General features: G+C 40.8%; 1 protein-coding gene across 1 annotated transcript in view; it reads right to left on the bottom strand.

The window, feature by feature from the left end:
• Aida (axin interactor, dorsalization associated) overlaps window positions 1-14216 on the bottom strand; it is a 38178-nt gene that overhangs the window by 8885 nt on the left and 15077 nt on the right. Inside the window, exons 5-7 of the mRNA XM_057769246.1 lie at window positions 6680-6743; window positions 6336-6439; window positions 1318-1440 (exon numbers count right to left, since the gene is read on the bottom strand). Of these exons, the coding sequence (XP_057625229.1) occupies window positions 1318-1440; window positions 6336-6439; window positions 6680-6743 (291 nt within the window). The remainder of the gene's footprint in view (window positions 1-1317; window positions 1441-6335; window positions 6440-6679; window positions 6744-14216) is intronic.

Below are 14216 nucleotides of genomic sequence, written 5' to 3'. Positions count from 1 at the left end.
ACTGTGTACGGGGATAAGGTACTGTGACAGGGATAAGGTACTGTGACAGGGATAAGGTACTGTGACAGGGATAAGGTACTGTGTACGGGGATAAGGTACTGTTGACAGGGATAAGGTACTGTGACAGGGATAAGGTACTGTGTACGGGGATAAGGTACTGTGTACGGGGATAAGGTACTGTGTACGGGGATAAGGTACTGTGTACGGGGATAAGATACTGTGACAGGGATAAGGTACTGTGACAGGGATAAGATACTGTGACAGGAATAAGGTACTGTGTACGGGGATAAGGTACTGTGACAGGGATAAGGTACTGTGACAGGGATAAGGTACTGTGACAGGGATAAGGTACTGTGTACGGGGATAAGGTACTGTTGACAGGGATAAGGTACTGTGACAGGGATAAGATACTGTGACAGGAATAAGGTACTGTGTACGGGGATAAGGTACTGTGACAGGGATAAGATACTGTGACAGGAATAAGGTACTGTGTACGGGGATAAGGTACTATGACAGGGATAAGGTACTGTGACAGGGATAAGGTACTGTGACAGGGATAAGGTACTGTGACAGGGATAAGGTACTGTGTACGGGGATAAGGTACTGTTGACAGGGATAAGGTACTGTGACAGGGATAAGATACTGTGACAGGAATAAGGTACTGTGTACGGGGATAAGGTACTGTGACAGGGATAAGGTACTGTTGACAGGGATAAGGTACTGTGACAGGGATAAGGTACTGTGTGACCGGTATGGCAACGATAAAGAAATCAACCATGTGGATTTTCTGTTAGGAACAGGAACAACCACACTTTCTAACTCTGATAACTTTCTTTACTGCTCTGCAAAGGCTCTCAGAGTTTGGACATATGGACAGACCCTCTCTTGGTTTCTACCTTCACCCAGCACCCACCTTACAGAAACCTGCTGTAAGAATCAGAGGGCCAGAGGGCCATTCAAACTACATTCCTGTGGGAGAGGAAGACTGTCTCTAATTCTGTACTCTGGAAGCTGTCTCTGCTAGGGGACTGTGCATGGCTACACGGTTCCCTAGACGGGTCTGGAGTATGGAACATAAAAACAAAGACAGGCTCAAAAGCAAAAGTGAGTCTAAGCTACACATTTAAAAATATGTTTATTAAATCTATCAGAGCGTTCACTGAAGGAGTAAGGATCAAGTTCAGGGATTTCCTACCATTATAAAATGAATTACAATGAGTTGCGACAGACACAGGAGCCACCGCTCTGAGGACAACTATTCCACGTGGAAAGCAGCATGACATCTGCAGAGGGAACACCACACCCAGAGCTCCTCACCCTTCACGCTGACTGTAATGTAGGGATCGATGCACTGCCCAGCATCTTTCAGACCGATTCTCTCAATTCTGATGGTGAGTAACGTCATCCCTGGTTCTGAGGGCAATCGGGGCAATAAAGTACCTGGCAGCAGAGAAACCACAGTAAAAATCAGGTTACCCATAATTCCAGAGAGAACATTTTAGCATGCAGAAGAGACACAGGCTTCCTTGTAACTTAGCAACCAGGCAGGCATTGCCCATCTTGCTTTCTACCACTCTCAAACACTGTATCATTCCTTTTTTGTTTTTGATGATGTTCTTAGGTTCCCGAGTATGGAGATTATAGACAGGTGTCATCACACCTAACTTGGTGGTATTCTCTGTGAACACAAACTTAGTTATACATAAGATAAATCTGTACTCCATACTTCACAAACACCATAAATAGAATTATTTAGGCAAGCATATTAAAAATTCATGTTAAGCTGCTACAAAATTGATAATACAGCAATCCACATAATACATATATTCAGTATACTTGTAAAGATACACCTTATATCTCAATATGAACTTGTAGAAAAAACAGAACAGTTTTGAAGTATTTTCTGTTATTCTGAAGCATGAGAAGTTTGAGAGTACACAGAAAATCCTTCAGTTACTACTAATTTATAGTTTAATATTCAGAGAATCAATTATTAGGTAGATTATTAAAGCCTAATTTCCTATCTATTCCTAATCCTATTATGCATGACGTATTCTTAGAAGTTCGTACTAGAGGAAATGGCAACATAAACCTGAAAGAGCAATTCACCAATTAAAGTTTTAGAACTGAAAGACTGGGCTGGAGACATGGCTCAGTGGGTAAGTGTGCTTTCTCTGCTACCTGACTCTGAATACAGAACATCTGGGTAAAAAGCTGGACATGCTTGCGCTTGCCTGTGACCTGAACATTAAGAGCCTGGGGGAGAAAAGCAGAGGAGTCCCAGCCTCAAATGCTGAGATTCCAGTTCAGACTCTGCCTCAAGGAATAAGGTAGAGGCTGCTGCTGAATACACTCCACATTCTGCTCTGGTCTCCAAGTCTGTGTGCATGGCATGTGTTCCCAAAACTTAGGCGCACGCACCAGGCACACATATACTACACACAGACCATGCCCCCACCAAAAAAACCTAAAAACCCACTCAAAGAGAAGAGCACCCCAACCCTCAAAAAAAAAAAAAAAAAAAAAAAAGGTCAATTTTAACCCAGCGTGTGTGCAGAAGTTAAACGACTTTCAGATACAACACTTACATAGGATTTGGCTTGTATCTTTCCTTTCTATTCAATGTGCTACCCTACTTTTAACAATGAAGAATCCGAGAACAAGATTCAGTACCTTCTAAAATGAACACCTGATTGACAGTGAACAGGTGTGAGGAAACTGGTGGGGGGGGCCAAGGAAAACGTAAAATGGAAGGTGGTCACGGATGCCACTTTATAAATCTAGAATTTATAAATTCTAAATAGATTTTTTTATAAATCAAGAATCAACAAATAGTAGGCAAATTTTATATGAATACTACAATAATGCTATTAAAAATAATAGTTTTAAGATGTGTTAATTTTTTGGTGGGTTTGGTGCTTGTTGTGAAGGACAGGGTCTCATGTAGCGCAGGCTGACTCACACTCAAGGCAACTCTCCAGCCTCAGTCCCCATGTGCTAGATTGTGGGAGCTCCTAATCTTACTCCCTCATTTAAATACCAAGACAACACAAAAGTAAGAGTGGGGATGGCCTTCACTGCAGTGTTTCATTAACAAAACTTAACGGGACAGGAGAAATTCTAGACATATACACAAAAACCCATGACTGTCTACACTGTCTTTGACAGTCCGATTACAAATACAGGCACCTACAGAACGAGTGCTTTTCACTGGACTCAGACACAAACTTCAGAAAGGTAAGAGATACCTTTGAAATTTTATGAAAGAAATGGGAGTACTTATATTTAGTTGAGTTCTTCTACAAAAAAGGTTCATGTGATTATATAAAATTTATTAGATAAATAATGAAATTTATGCCCTAATTCTTCTGTTAATGGACATCTAGTTATCAACTTTTGATTTTTTTAACACTATGCACACAGTGGTGAACATATTCTCATACAAACTTCTCTCAAACAGGAATTCCTAAGTCATCAGCTCCTACCGTGGAGTTCCCTTTCTGTCCCCACCAACAGTGCAGTACAGTCCTGCTGTGCAGTGCAGTACAGTGTCCTGCTGTGCAGTGCAGTACAGTGTCCTGCTGTGCAGTGCAGTACAGTGTCCTGCTGTGCAGTGCAGTACAGTGTCCTGCTGTGCAGTGCAGTACAGTGTCCTGCTGTGCAGTGCAGTACAGTGTCCTGCTGTGCAGTGCAGTACAGTGGTCCTGCTGTGCTCCGCAGGCACTTTGTTTCTCAGATGCTTCATTTGAATCAGCTTAGGTGTGGCAGGCACTGACCTCACTGGAACTTGTATGGTCTCTGATGGCTAACAGTGCCTCACAGCTTTCTATCAGATCACGGATTTGGATTTTCTCCTTCCTGAAGAGGGTGTTCAATTAGTTTTTCCCACATTTCTCTTGAGATGTCCTTTCCTTATTAAGTTGTAAGAGATCTCTAATACATTAGAAAAAGTTCTGGTTTCATGTCTTATAAACAGCTTACTAGTGGCTTTTCTTTTCTTTTTCTTTTTTTGATTTTTCGAGACAGGGTTTCTCCGTAGCTTTTCGGTTCCTGTCCTGGAACTAGCTCTTCTAGACCAGGCTGGCCTCGAACTCACAGAGATCCACCTGCCTCTGCCTTCCAAGTGCTGGGATTAAAGGCGTGCGCCACCACCGCCCAGCTAGTGGCTTTTCTTTTAAAAAGAATTGCACTGAAACATAAAATATACATTTAAATGCCTAAATTTTAAGTGCAGCTTGCTGAATTTCACCATATGGACACACCTATGCCAGGGGCACCTCGATGCTCCCACACCTATCAGACCTCTACTAGTTCTTCCAGAAGACAGTCAGCATGGCTGCTGTCCAGCCACAGAGCACAGCTCAGGCTGCCGGAATGACTGCTCTGTAATGGCATCTCCCACAGTTAGATTTCTCAATCCCTTTCTTCACCGTTTGTGCTTTTAAAAAAGCCTACAGAAAAATGCGCTTAACTAGCAGGGATAGAGATGGCTTGGTAACTAAGAGCATTGATTGATCTTCCAGAGGTCCAAGCTTTGATTCCCAGCGACCATATGATGGCTCAACAACTGTCTGAAACTCCAGGCCCAGAAGACCCGATGCCCTCTTCTGGACTCCAAATGCACTGCATGCATATAGTATGTGTACAGTCAAACCTGTAGGCTAAACATCCAATATATAATAAAAATAAAATGAAAATTGTGCTTAACTCAACATTGGTAGTGGCAAGCACTCTGTAGGTACTAGGCATGCATATGGTACATATACATACATGTAGGCAAAGCACTCACACATAAAAGTTTTTGAAAAATGAATAAATAAAATAAAATTAAAAATTATAGAAATAGGGCTGGAGAGATGGCTCAGTGGTTAAGAGCATTGTCTGCTCTTCCAAAGGTCCTGAGTTCAATTCCCGGCAACCACATGGTGGCTCACAACCATCTGTAATGAGGTCTGGTGCCCTCTTCTGGCCTGCAGACATACACAGAGGCAGAATGTTGTATACATAACAAATAAATAAATATTTTTAAAAAATTATAGAAATAATCATATGTCTTCAAAAGCAAAACAGACCAGAAATAATGCCTTGTACGCGAGAAGGCCTGTCAGCAGCAACAGCTACTATGTGTAATTTCCCTGAAGTTATTTATAATCACAGGGAGAAAAGATCCTCATCCAAGCTCTTCTACAAATAAAAACAACTCACTATACCCTTCACTCCTCTTAGATGAAGGTAGTGCTCCAGTATCTGCCCACCTGGGCCTACTTATACCAACCACAATTTGGTTAAAGACTGATTATATAACACAGGACAGGCTGATACCGCAGGATCAAGACAAAGTTTGGCCTGTGGCTGGTGCTATGGGATAACCCCTCTGTATGCTGTGAATATATTTTATTACCATTGGTTAACAAAAAAGTTGATTTGGTCAATAGCTAGACAGAACAGAGCAGGGCGGGAAATCCAAGCAGAGATATAGGGAGAACAGAGTCAGGGAGACACTAGCAGTCACTGGGGAAGTAAGACGGAGTTAAGAAGCCACAAGCCTCGTGGTAAAATATAGACTAATAGAAATGGGTTAATTTAAGTTGTAAGAGCTAGTTAATAATAAGTCTGAGCCATTGGTCAAACAATTATAATTAATATTAAGCCTCTGAATGATTATTTTATAAGCAGCTGTAGGGGACCAATGGGTTGGAGAGAACCCAGTCCAGCGGGACCAGGTAGAACAGAGAAAAGCCTCTGGTTACAGGTTGGCACTTGGGATCTTAGATCTGATGAGGATTTCTATCTGTCCTGCTCATCTTACAATACCTGAACTATGTGAGCAGTATAGATTGTGCTGAACACTCTTTCCTTCTGAAACCTATAATTTTGGTCTATAGTAGGTAGAAAATGATTCTGTGATCAATTAACAACAGCAGTTCTGTGTGCTAAATCTCTAAGTAGACATTTCACCCTTCACAATGCTGTCACAACTTGGTAGAGTACGAATTAAATACTGCCTATGTGGCTGGCAGCACAGGGAAAGGGGCTTTGGACTTTGCACCCATTTTCCTCTGATTTGGTCCATATGCCTTTTCCTTTGGCTAATTTTGCTCCTGTGTTCTCGTGCATAGCTTCTAGCTGTGAGTCCTGGTGAATCACTTAACATGTGTTCTGAGGACCACTAACACAGATGGCCCTATCAATCACTGTGTGCTGAGATAACCAGGACAGTGGCCTGGCCATGGAACTTAGTTTATGGCAAGGGCTTTGGAAAGGTTTTACGCTGCACTAGCAGACCAAGTGTCCCACTGGATAAAACAGTGTATGTTCTGTGTAAGGATGCCCACCAGGAACTCTAGCAGAAAAAGAATCAGGAGGGCCTGCTCCAGCACCACCTTCTTCATCTTCTTCAAATTCCAAATTCTCTTCTTCACCAGGTGCTAAAATTCGTCTACATGGAAGAGAGAGAGAAAAAAAAAACTAAACAATGAACTAGAATACTTAATACACCAACAAGGCCTCGCAGCTGTTCCACAGGATGCTGAGTATTATAAGAGTTAACATATTGTTACCAGTGTTGGTGTCAATCATATCAAAGATACCAAAGTGGATAAAACAACAACAAACATAACCGAAAACTGGGTATAAAGAGGACAGCAAGAGCAGAAGATGAATATAAATACTTATTTACCTTAATGGGATAGGCTGAACATCAAATGGGAATTCTTTATTATATGTAAGGATATTCTTCAAGACTGCAATAAAAAGACAAAGAAACATGAATTCTTCTTCCTTTTTTCTTTTTTGGTTTTTCAAGGCAGGGTTTCTCTGTGTAGCTTTGGAGCCTGTCCAGGAACTTGTTCTGTAGACCAGGCTGGCCTCGAACTCACAGAGATCTGTCTGCCTCTGCCTCCTGAGTGGAATTAAAGGCATGTGCCACAGTCACCCAGTGGAAACATGAATTTTTCTATAAAAAACTAAATTTTAGCTCACAGAGCTAGTTTTTAATAAATTTTACCATGAGCATTTAAACATATTTTCAAATTCCCAAATTATCATTCCAGAGCCACTGTACTTGTTTGCAGTCTGAGAAAATTAGGTCACCAAAACATATCCTAATGTGTACAAGATCCTGGGTGAGATGCAGGGTCCTCCTGACATCAAAGATGACAATTAAAGAGATACAGGAGCATATCTTCATCTGTTTTGAGTTTTCTCCAGGATGTTACCAGACTGATATGGTTTATGTTGGCAGTTATACATCTCCTTTTATGATGAAATTTACTGCTTATGTCTATATATTTACAGACATAGACACAGCAGAATAAATCCTAAGGAGAAGTCTCCAGACAACATGGAGACTTCTGTACTCCACGTAGTACCTGTGTCCTGCCTGTGGTTACATTCACAGCTCCCTTTGGGCATGTGAGCTTAGAGGGAGGGAGATGCTCTGCAATGCGGCTGGGTCTACAGAATTACTCTAAGTCTATAATTCAGTGTTTCATTTCCAGCCTTATGTAAGGGTCCCAGTAACAAGCTGCAAATTATAAGAAGGTGAATCCACAGCATGAAATGGACAACACAAAAGGCCCCTGGAACTTAGTGCTCAGTACACTCAGCCTTTAATTTTGCAGTCACATAGTTCAGAGCTGAAAGAGGTAGGGCATATTGGTACTTAGCAAATAGCCTCTAAAGAGGGTATCCAGAGGGCACAGGTTGCAATCGCATGACATGCTCCAATGATTGTCAGTTTTTACCCAACTTCTTATATGTGCACTCATAGAATCCAGTGTGGAAAAAAATGTCAGAAGTCACAGTTCTCTTTGGTTTATACTCTTTCTCTTTAGCTTGCCTTCACTCTCCCACTATCTTACTTTTTCTCAGTAACTGTGTACTTAGTGACCACAATGTTAGGACTCTTAGATACACCGTGATCAAGAACCCTTAAAAGGATCTTAAACCAAACTCATGAGAAACAAACAACAAACATGTCACCCAAAAGACCAGATAATATACAAATGTGGGAAGCTAAATGGCAGTGTCACAGAGGACAGGGGAGGAGCAACACATCCTGCTTTATTCTGTCCTGAGTAAATGTCCCCTCAACAGCATAAAACTGGAAAGATGTACAACAGAAAGGTTGTTCTTCTGATGACTCTCTTATAATAAAATCTTATTACCTACAGTAACATTCTACAGATCTAGACAGACTAGAGCTTATCCTGAAGTGAAGTCTTTAGACTTGTACACTGGCTGTGGTAGGTTGGAGGTTGAGATACACACTCAGCCAAAGCTCCCATTTGGACCTTAGACCAAACCCAAGAAAAGCAGATCAAGGATGCTGACAAGTAGATAAGCTAATGTGTAAATGTGGCTACTGTTAGGACAGACACACAGAAACAGTGGAGCAGCTGGAACCCACATGGTCAACGTCCAAAACTGTTGTCAGAAGACACTGGAGCTGTGACCCAGGATAGAGGCATCACCCACAGTCACAGCAGGGTTGGAACTTTCCAGTACTGGAGAAACAAGAGCAATAAAGGCACAGAGAAGGAAGTAGAGCTTTGGGGGGCTTGCTATTTTTGAGACAGAGTTTCACTCTATATCCCAACCTAGCCTAGAACTCACTATGTAACTTATGGCAATCTACCCACCTCAGCCTCTTGAACAAGCATGCCCCACCACATCCAGTGAGATTTGACTTCTTCAAATAATAGAAAGTTTACAAGCAAGAAAGGACTATATGAGACCAAAGTGGTTTAAATAAAACGTCTGCCCTGCAATTTCACCAATAATGAAAGTGTGTAGCTATTCTAAAGTCATGTAAACTATTTAGTTTTCCCAGTCCTAAAATGGAAATGCCACTTCCTTTACAGATTACAGAGTAAACTAAAATTAAAGAATATATATGAGATACAGGGGAAATTTTGAAGTGTTGAACACAACCATACTCAGCTGTATCTGTATAAATGTCTTTTTCATTTTTCTTTGTTTTTAGGTCTCAGTGCTTAAAAAGAGAGTAAGCAGAAACCTGCACTGTTATGCATGAATTACTATTTGCCATGGCTTTCCATTGTGACTGACTAGAATTCTAGTGTTTCCTGCCTCACAAAGAGTTCCGCCTTTTCAAAGCATAGTAACATCCCTTCTGAAGATGGATAACAAATGGAGCCAACATGGCCAACTACATCAACATAAAATCTGAGAGAGCTTGGGAAGCAATTCTAGACACAAAAGAACAGAGTTAAGCATGGCTTCTTGGTAGCAGCATTTTCTCAGGTGGACTCTGTTTGCTAGGGGCAAGCATCTAATTTAAGAGAGGCTTCCTGACTCAGCTTTAGCTGCAAAAACCTTGCAGCTCGAGGCCCCACCACCAAACACTTAAATGGTGTTTATGAATAGCTAACAGCATGCTTCTTGGTGGTGGCAGGGACTTTAAAACTTCATAGAGTTGTGGCAATAAACATGGCTCCCGTCAGTACCTCTGACATGAAGCTAGACACTCAGAAAGCTAAGGAATGGGGTGGATCCAGCTGTCAAAGCCATGGCTTTAATTTTAGCCATACTGTTTAGCAAATTAAAGACTCATGTGGTGAGAAAAAGAAAGATATACAGTAAGATAGAACCAGACAAAAAAACCTCTGAACAGATTACAGTGTGCTTAAAAATATATGTACACTTGGGAGAAAAAAGAAAAATAAAGTCCTTGGGCGTAGTGGCACACACCTTTAATCCCAGCATTTGGGTGGCAGAGACAGGTGTATCTCTGTGTGTTCAAGGACAGAGTGAGTTCCAGGACAGCCAAAGACACAAAGAGAAACCCTATCTTAAAAACAAAAATCAAGCTGGGCGGTGGTGGCGCACGCCTTTAATCCCAGCACTCGGGAGGCAGAGGCAGGAGGATCTCTGGGAGTTAGAGGCCAGCCTGGTCTACAAGAGCTAGTTCCAGGACAGGCACCAAAGCTACAGAGAAACCCTGTCTCGAAAAACCAAAAAAAAAAAAAAAAATTAAAAATTAAAAATAAAAGAAATAGAGTTTAAAATAAAGTAATGTGAAGATGGAAAATATACAGAGTTTGGATACTGTATGTTGTTGTCTTTGAATTGTGATGACTGAGGAAGGACCAACAGATGCTAAAAGACATTTGATTATAAATGTTACTAGATTAATCCAACATATATTTTGAAAGTGCTTTGACTTCAAAATTTAAGTCAAAAGATACGTTACTTTGGAGAAGAGGTTTTGTTTTTGTTTCCACAGGAAATGGGAGGTTGTGGATTCATTCTGGGTTAAGAAAAATCAGGTTTGAATAAGGAAGACCCTCTGAGAAATCTCTGATGAGAGCAGATTTCCCAGATGATCCAACATGTCAGAGGACCTCTGTTGGAGTTTCCTTTGAAATCAAGAACAGCCTCAAGACTGCTGCTGAGATGATCAAGCTCAAAGAATATTCCAGTCAGGACTTGACCATATCTTAAATTTTCTTTAGGTCCCCAAAAGATTATAAGCGACCCCAATCAGCAGGAAGTAGCCTAGAAAACTACACTCATATTCCCCAAAAATGGATTGTGGATGTTTGTCTTTGTTTAGAGTGCTAGTTACAAGTTACTATGGATAATGGTCAGGAAAAAAGCTAAACAAAGGAAATTAGATTCAGAGTTCTTGTTTTGGAAAAAAAAGAGGGAGAAGTGCTGTGGGACAACGGTAATGTACTCTGTAAAGATTTATCACTTGTACTGGTTTAATAAAATGCTGATTGGCCAGTAGCCAGGTAGGAAGTATAGGTGGGGCAACCAGAACAGGAGAATTCTGGGAAGAGGAAAGGCTCAGTCTGCAGTCATCACCCAGATGCAGAGGAAGATCAGAATGCCTCACTGAAAAAGGTACCAAGCCACATGGCTAACACAGCCAAGAATTATGGGTTAAGGTAAGATGTAAGAGTTAATTAATAAGAAAGCCTGAGTTAATAGGCCAACCAGTTTATAATTAGTGTAGGCCTCTGTGTGTTTCTTTGGGACTGAATGGCTGCAGAACTGGGTGGGACAGAAACCTCTGTCAACACTTTATGATTACAGTTAACTCAGTAAATAGCAGTTAATCATATAGTATTATGGTAGAGAGAATGACACTGTCATTAATATTAGTTGACACAGAAGTCATATTTTCTAATAATAAAAGGGGAAAAAAAAACCAACCTTTAAAATATGTGAAAGACATTGAAAGTTACATCGGTTACAAAGAATGTTTTCTCTTAGGAAAATGAGAGGACATAGGGTCTAATGTAGCCCAGGCTGGCCTCATGCTCACTACATAGTTGAGGTTAAACTTGAATTCCTAATCCTCCCGCCTCCACCTTCAAAGTGGAATGATTACAGGCATGCATGTGGTAGCTTGAAAAAAAATGGTCCCAAAGGAAGTGGCAGTATTAAGAGGTGTGACTTTGTTAGGGTAGTTTTGGCCTTGTTGGAGAAGTGTGTCACTGTGGGGGTAGGTTTTGAGGTTTCCTATGCTCAGGATACCACCCAGGGTCTCAGTAGATTTTCTGTTGCCTGCAAGATGTAGGACTCTCACTACTCCTCCAGCCTGCACACCGTCATGTTCTCTGCCATGATGGTAATGGACTGACCCTCTGAACTGTAAGGGAGACCCTCAATGAAATGTTTCTTTAGAAGAGTTGCCATGGTCACGGGGTCTCCACAGCAGTAAAACCCTAAGACACCACAGTTGCAAATATTTTGCTTTTTGTACACTTCTTTTTTCAGGTATTAGTGCTTTGGAATAGAAATACTTGGATTAGAGAGATGCCTCCGTGTTTAAGAGCATGTGTTATTCTTTGAGAGAATCACACAGTTCAGTTCCAAGCACCCACTCAGGGTGGTTCACAACCATCTCTAACTTCAGTTCCTATGGATGAGACCCTGTCGTGACCTCTGAAAGCACATGCACTCCTATGTACACTCCAACCACAGGAATGTCCCTGTGGCCTGCTTCCATCAGCCAGGACTCACTGTTTTTTTTCTTGTTACATTTTATGTATTTTGTGTGCATGCACTGTAGAGGACAGCTTTTGGGAATAGGTTCTTTCCTTCCATTATGTGGGTCCTGGGGATTGACCTCAAGTAGTCAGGCTTGGTGGCAAGTGTCTTCATATTCTGAGCCACCTTGCTAGTTCCAGGCTTCACTTTTTAAGTGTTTTACAGTCTTGCACCAGCAGCTGAGGACCATTCAGTTTTATGAACTTTTACCACTCTGACACGTTTAGTGTCCTCTCTTACTGAGAATCAGTCCCCCAGCCTCTCAAACTCACAAAAAAATGGACTTGTCATCCCCTTGCAGTTCATTCAAATCTACTAAATACAGCACAAATTTACTGAGTTTATAGTGATGTGGGATTCCTTTATGTTATAAATATGGGGGTTTTTTTTTTGTTGTTTTTTGTTTTTTGTTTTTTTTACCATTGGTTAATAAAGAAGCTACTTTTGTGTATGACAGGGCAGAATAGAGCAAGGCAGGAAAACTAAACTGAATGCAGGGAGAAAGAAGGCAGCTGTGACCTTGCTGCATTTGTTTGTTTCCTTGTGGTTCTGGGGATGCCTCACACACGCTGGCTATGTGCTCTACCATTGAGAACACCAGTCTCAGAGTTATAATCTTTAATTAAAGCCATCTAATGTGCTTTTCTCCAAAATATCTTAGACATAGCCAGTCATGGAAGACCATATATTATTCCATTTGTGTAAAATGTTCAGACTAGGCAAATTTATAGACAAACTAGTGGTTGCCTAGACCTGGTGACTGGAGAGGGTCAGAATCTGAATGAGAGAACCAGTGATGCTAGTGGATACAGGGCTTCTTTTCATGGTGGTGAAAATACCCTGAAATCGACTGTGGAAATGATACACTGTCAAGACAATAAAAAATGAGTAATTATAACTCTAAATTAGTGAATTTTATGGTTTCTAAATAACATTCACTGAAGCTACCAATAAAAAACTATATAAAGTATTTGTTAACGTTTTTAAAAGAAACCATAAAAGTTCTATGAATAGGAAAATGTGATCAGAAAAAATTAAAAATGTTTACATTATTTAATTGGCATTTCTATATTCACTGAGAACAGGTAAGAACTACTTAGAAATATAAAATTACAGTTCTTGTAACAAAAAAATTATGTCTGCATTACATAAAACACCAAAACTATTAAAATGACAGTTCATCCTAATTCTTGCCATATGCAGAAGAACCTTGCTCTGAAGAGATGAAATATGATCATCTAACAATTGTGGAAAAGCCAAAGTCACAGATCTGGGTTTCTGTGTTTTTGTTGCTTCTCTCTACCAACCCAAGCAAAACAACAGAAATCTGACCCTGCTGAGCACAGACGCTGCAAACCTCAGAGCCTGGTCCTTCCATTACAAGCACGTTCCCACTTCCTCGGTCACTTACGTCTACCTCCCTCAGCCTTGCCATGAGCAGGGAATCGGCAGCTTGTGGAGCTGATATGAACATCTCTTTAGTTCTTTCACCTCTCACACAAGGTGTGGACACACCAGAAGGACTGCAGTGATTCAGGCTCTGCCAGCTATCGGGGGCTGCAGTGGAACACAGCCGATTTATCTCCTCTTCAACTACAAAGTGAGATTCTTTCTATTCTAAGATGCACGATTTTATGATTCCCTACTTAGAATCTGCCTTAACAGATGGGTCTGAAAGCTGTTCTTCCCTGTTTACAAAAGCATGTTAAACCATGCAATCCTGCCTTGCTGGTATTGGCTAAGGTTTGCTTAGTCATATTCACCTCTGCCCATACTGCAGACATTTCAAGAAAGAGAACATTCATCTGAATCAGCAAAAAAGGAAAAAAAAAGAGTGGTAGTGGCCTTCAGGCAGCATCTTAACCACCAAAATATTTAAAGAAATTATTTACTTCAGAAAGTTTTAGAGGAAAAGGAAAAAAATAAACACCACAAGCAAGAATTCCGTAGCATGGGCTACAGTTCTTGTGCCATGTAAACTGAATGGCATTCCTGACTATAGTTTATCTTCTTCCTTAGACTCTGCTGTAAATGTCTGTCAAAGAAACTAATCTTATTAAAGCCACCAAAATAAAAGAAAGGTTAATAGATATTTACACCAAATTATAACTACCACAAATATTGCAGGAATTTAAGAAGGACTAAAAAGATGTTACATAGCTGGGTATTAGGAGAAAACCACCATCTATGCT

Source organism: Chionomys nivalis, chromosome 5, assembly GCF_950005125.1.
Source record: "Chionomys nivalis chromosome 5, mChiNiv1.1, whole genome shotgun sequence".
Classification (NCBI taxonomy): Eukaryota; Metazoa; Chordata; class Mammalia; order Rodentia; family Cricetidae; genus Chionomys; species Chionomys nivalis.
Note: the sequence above shows the minus strand (reverse complement) of the source record. Positions and strands in the feature narration are given on the sequence as shown.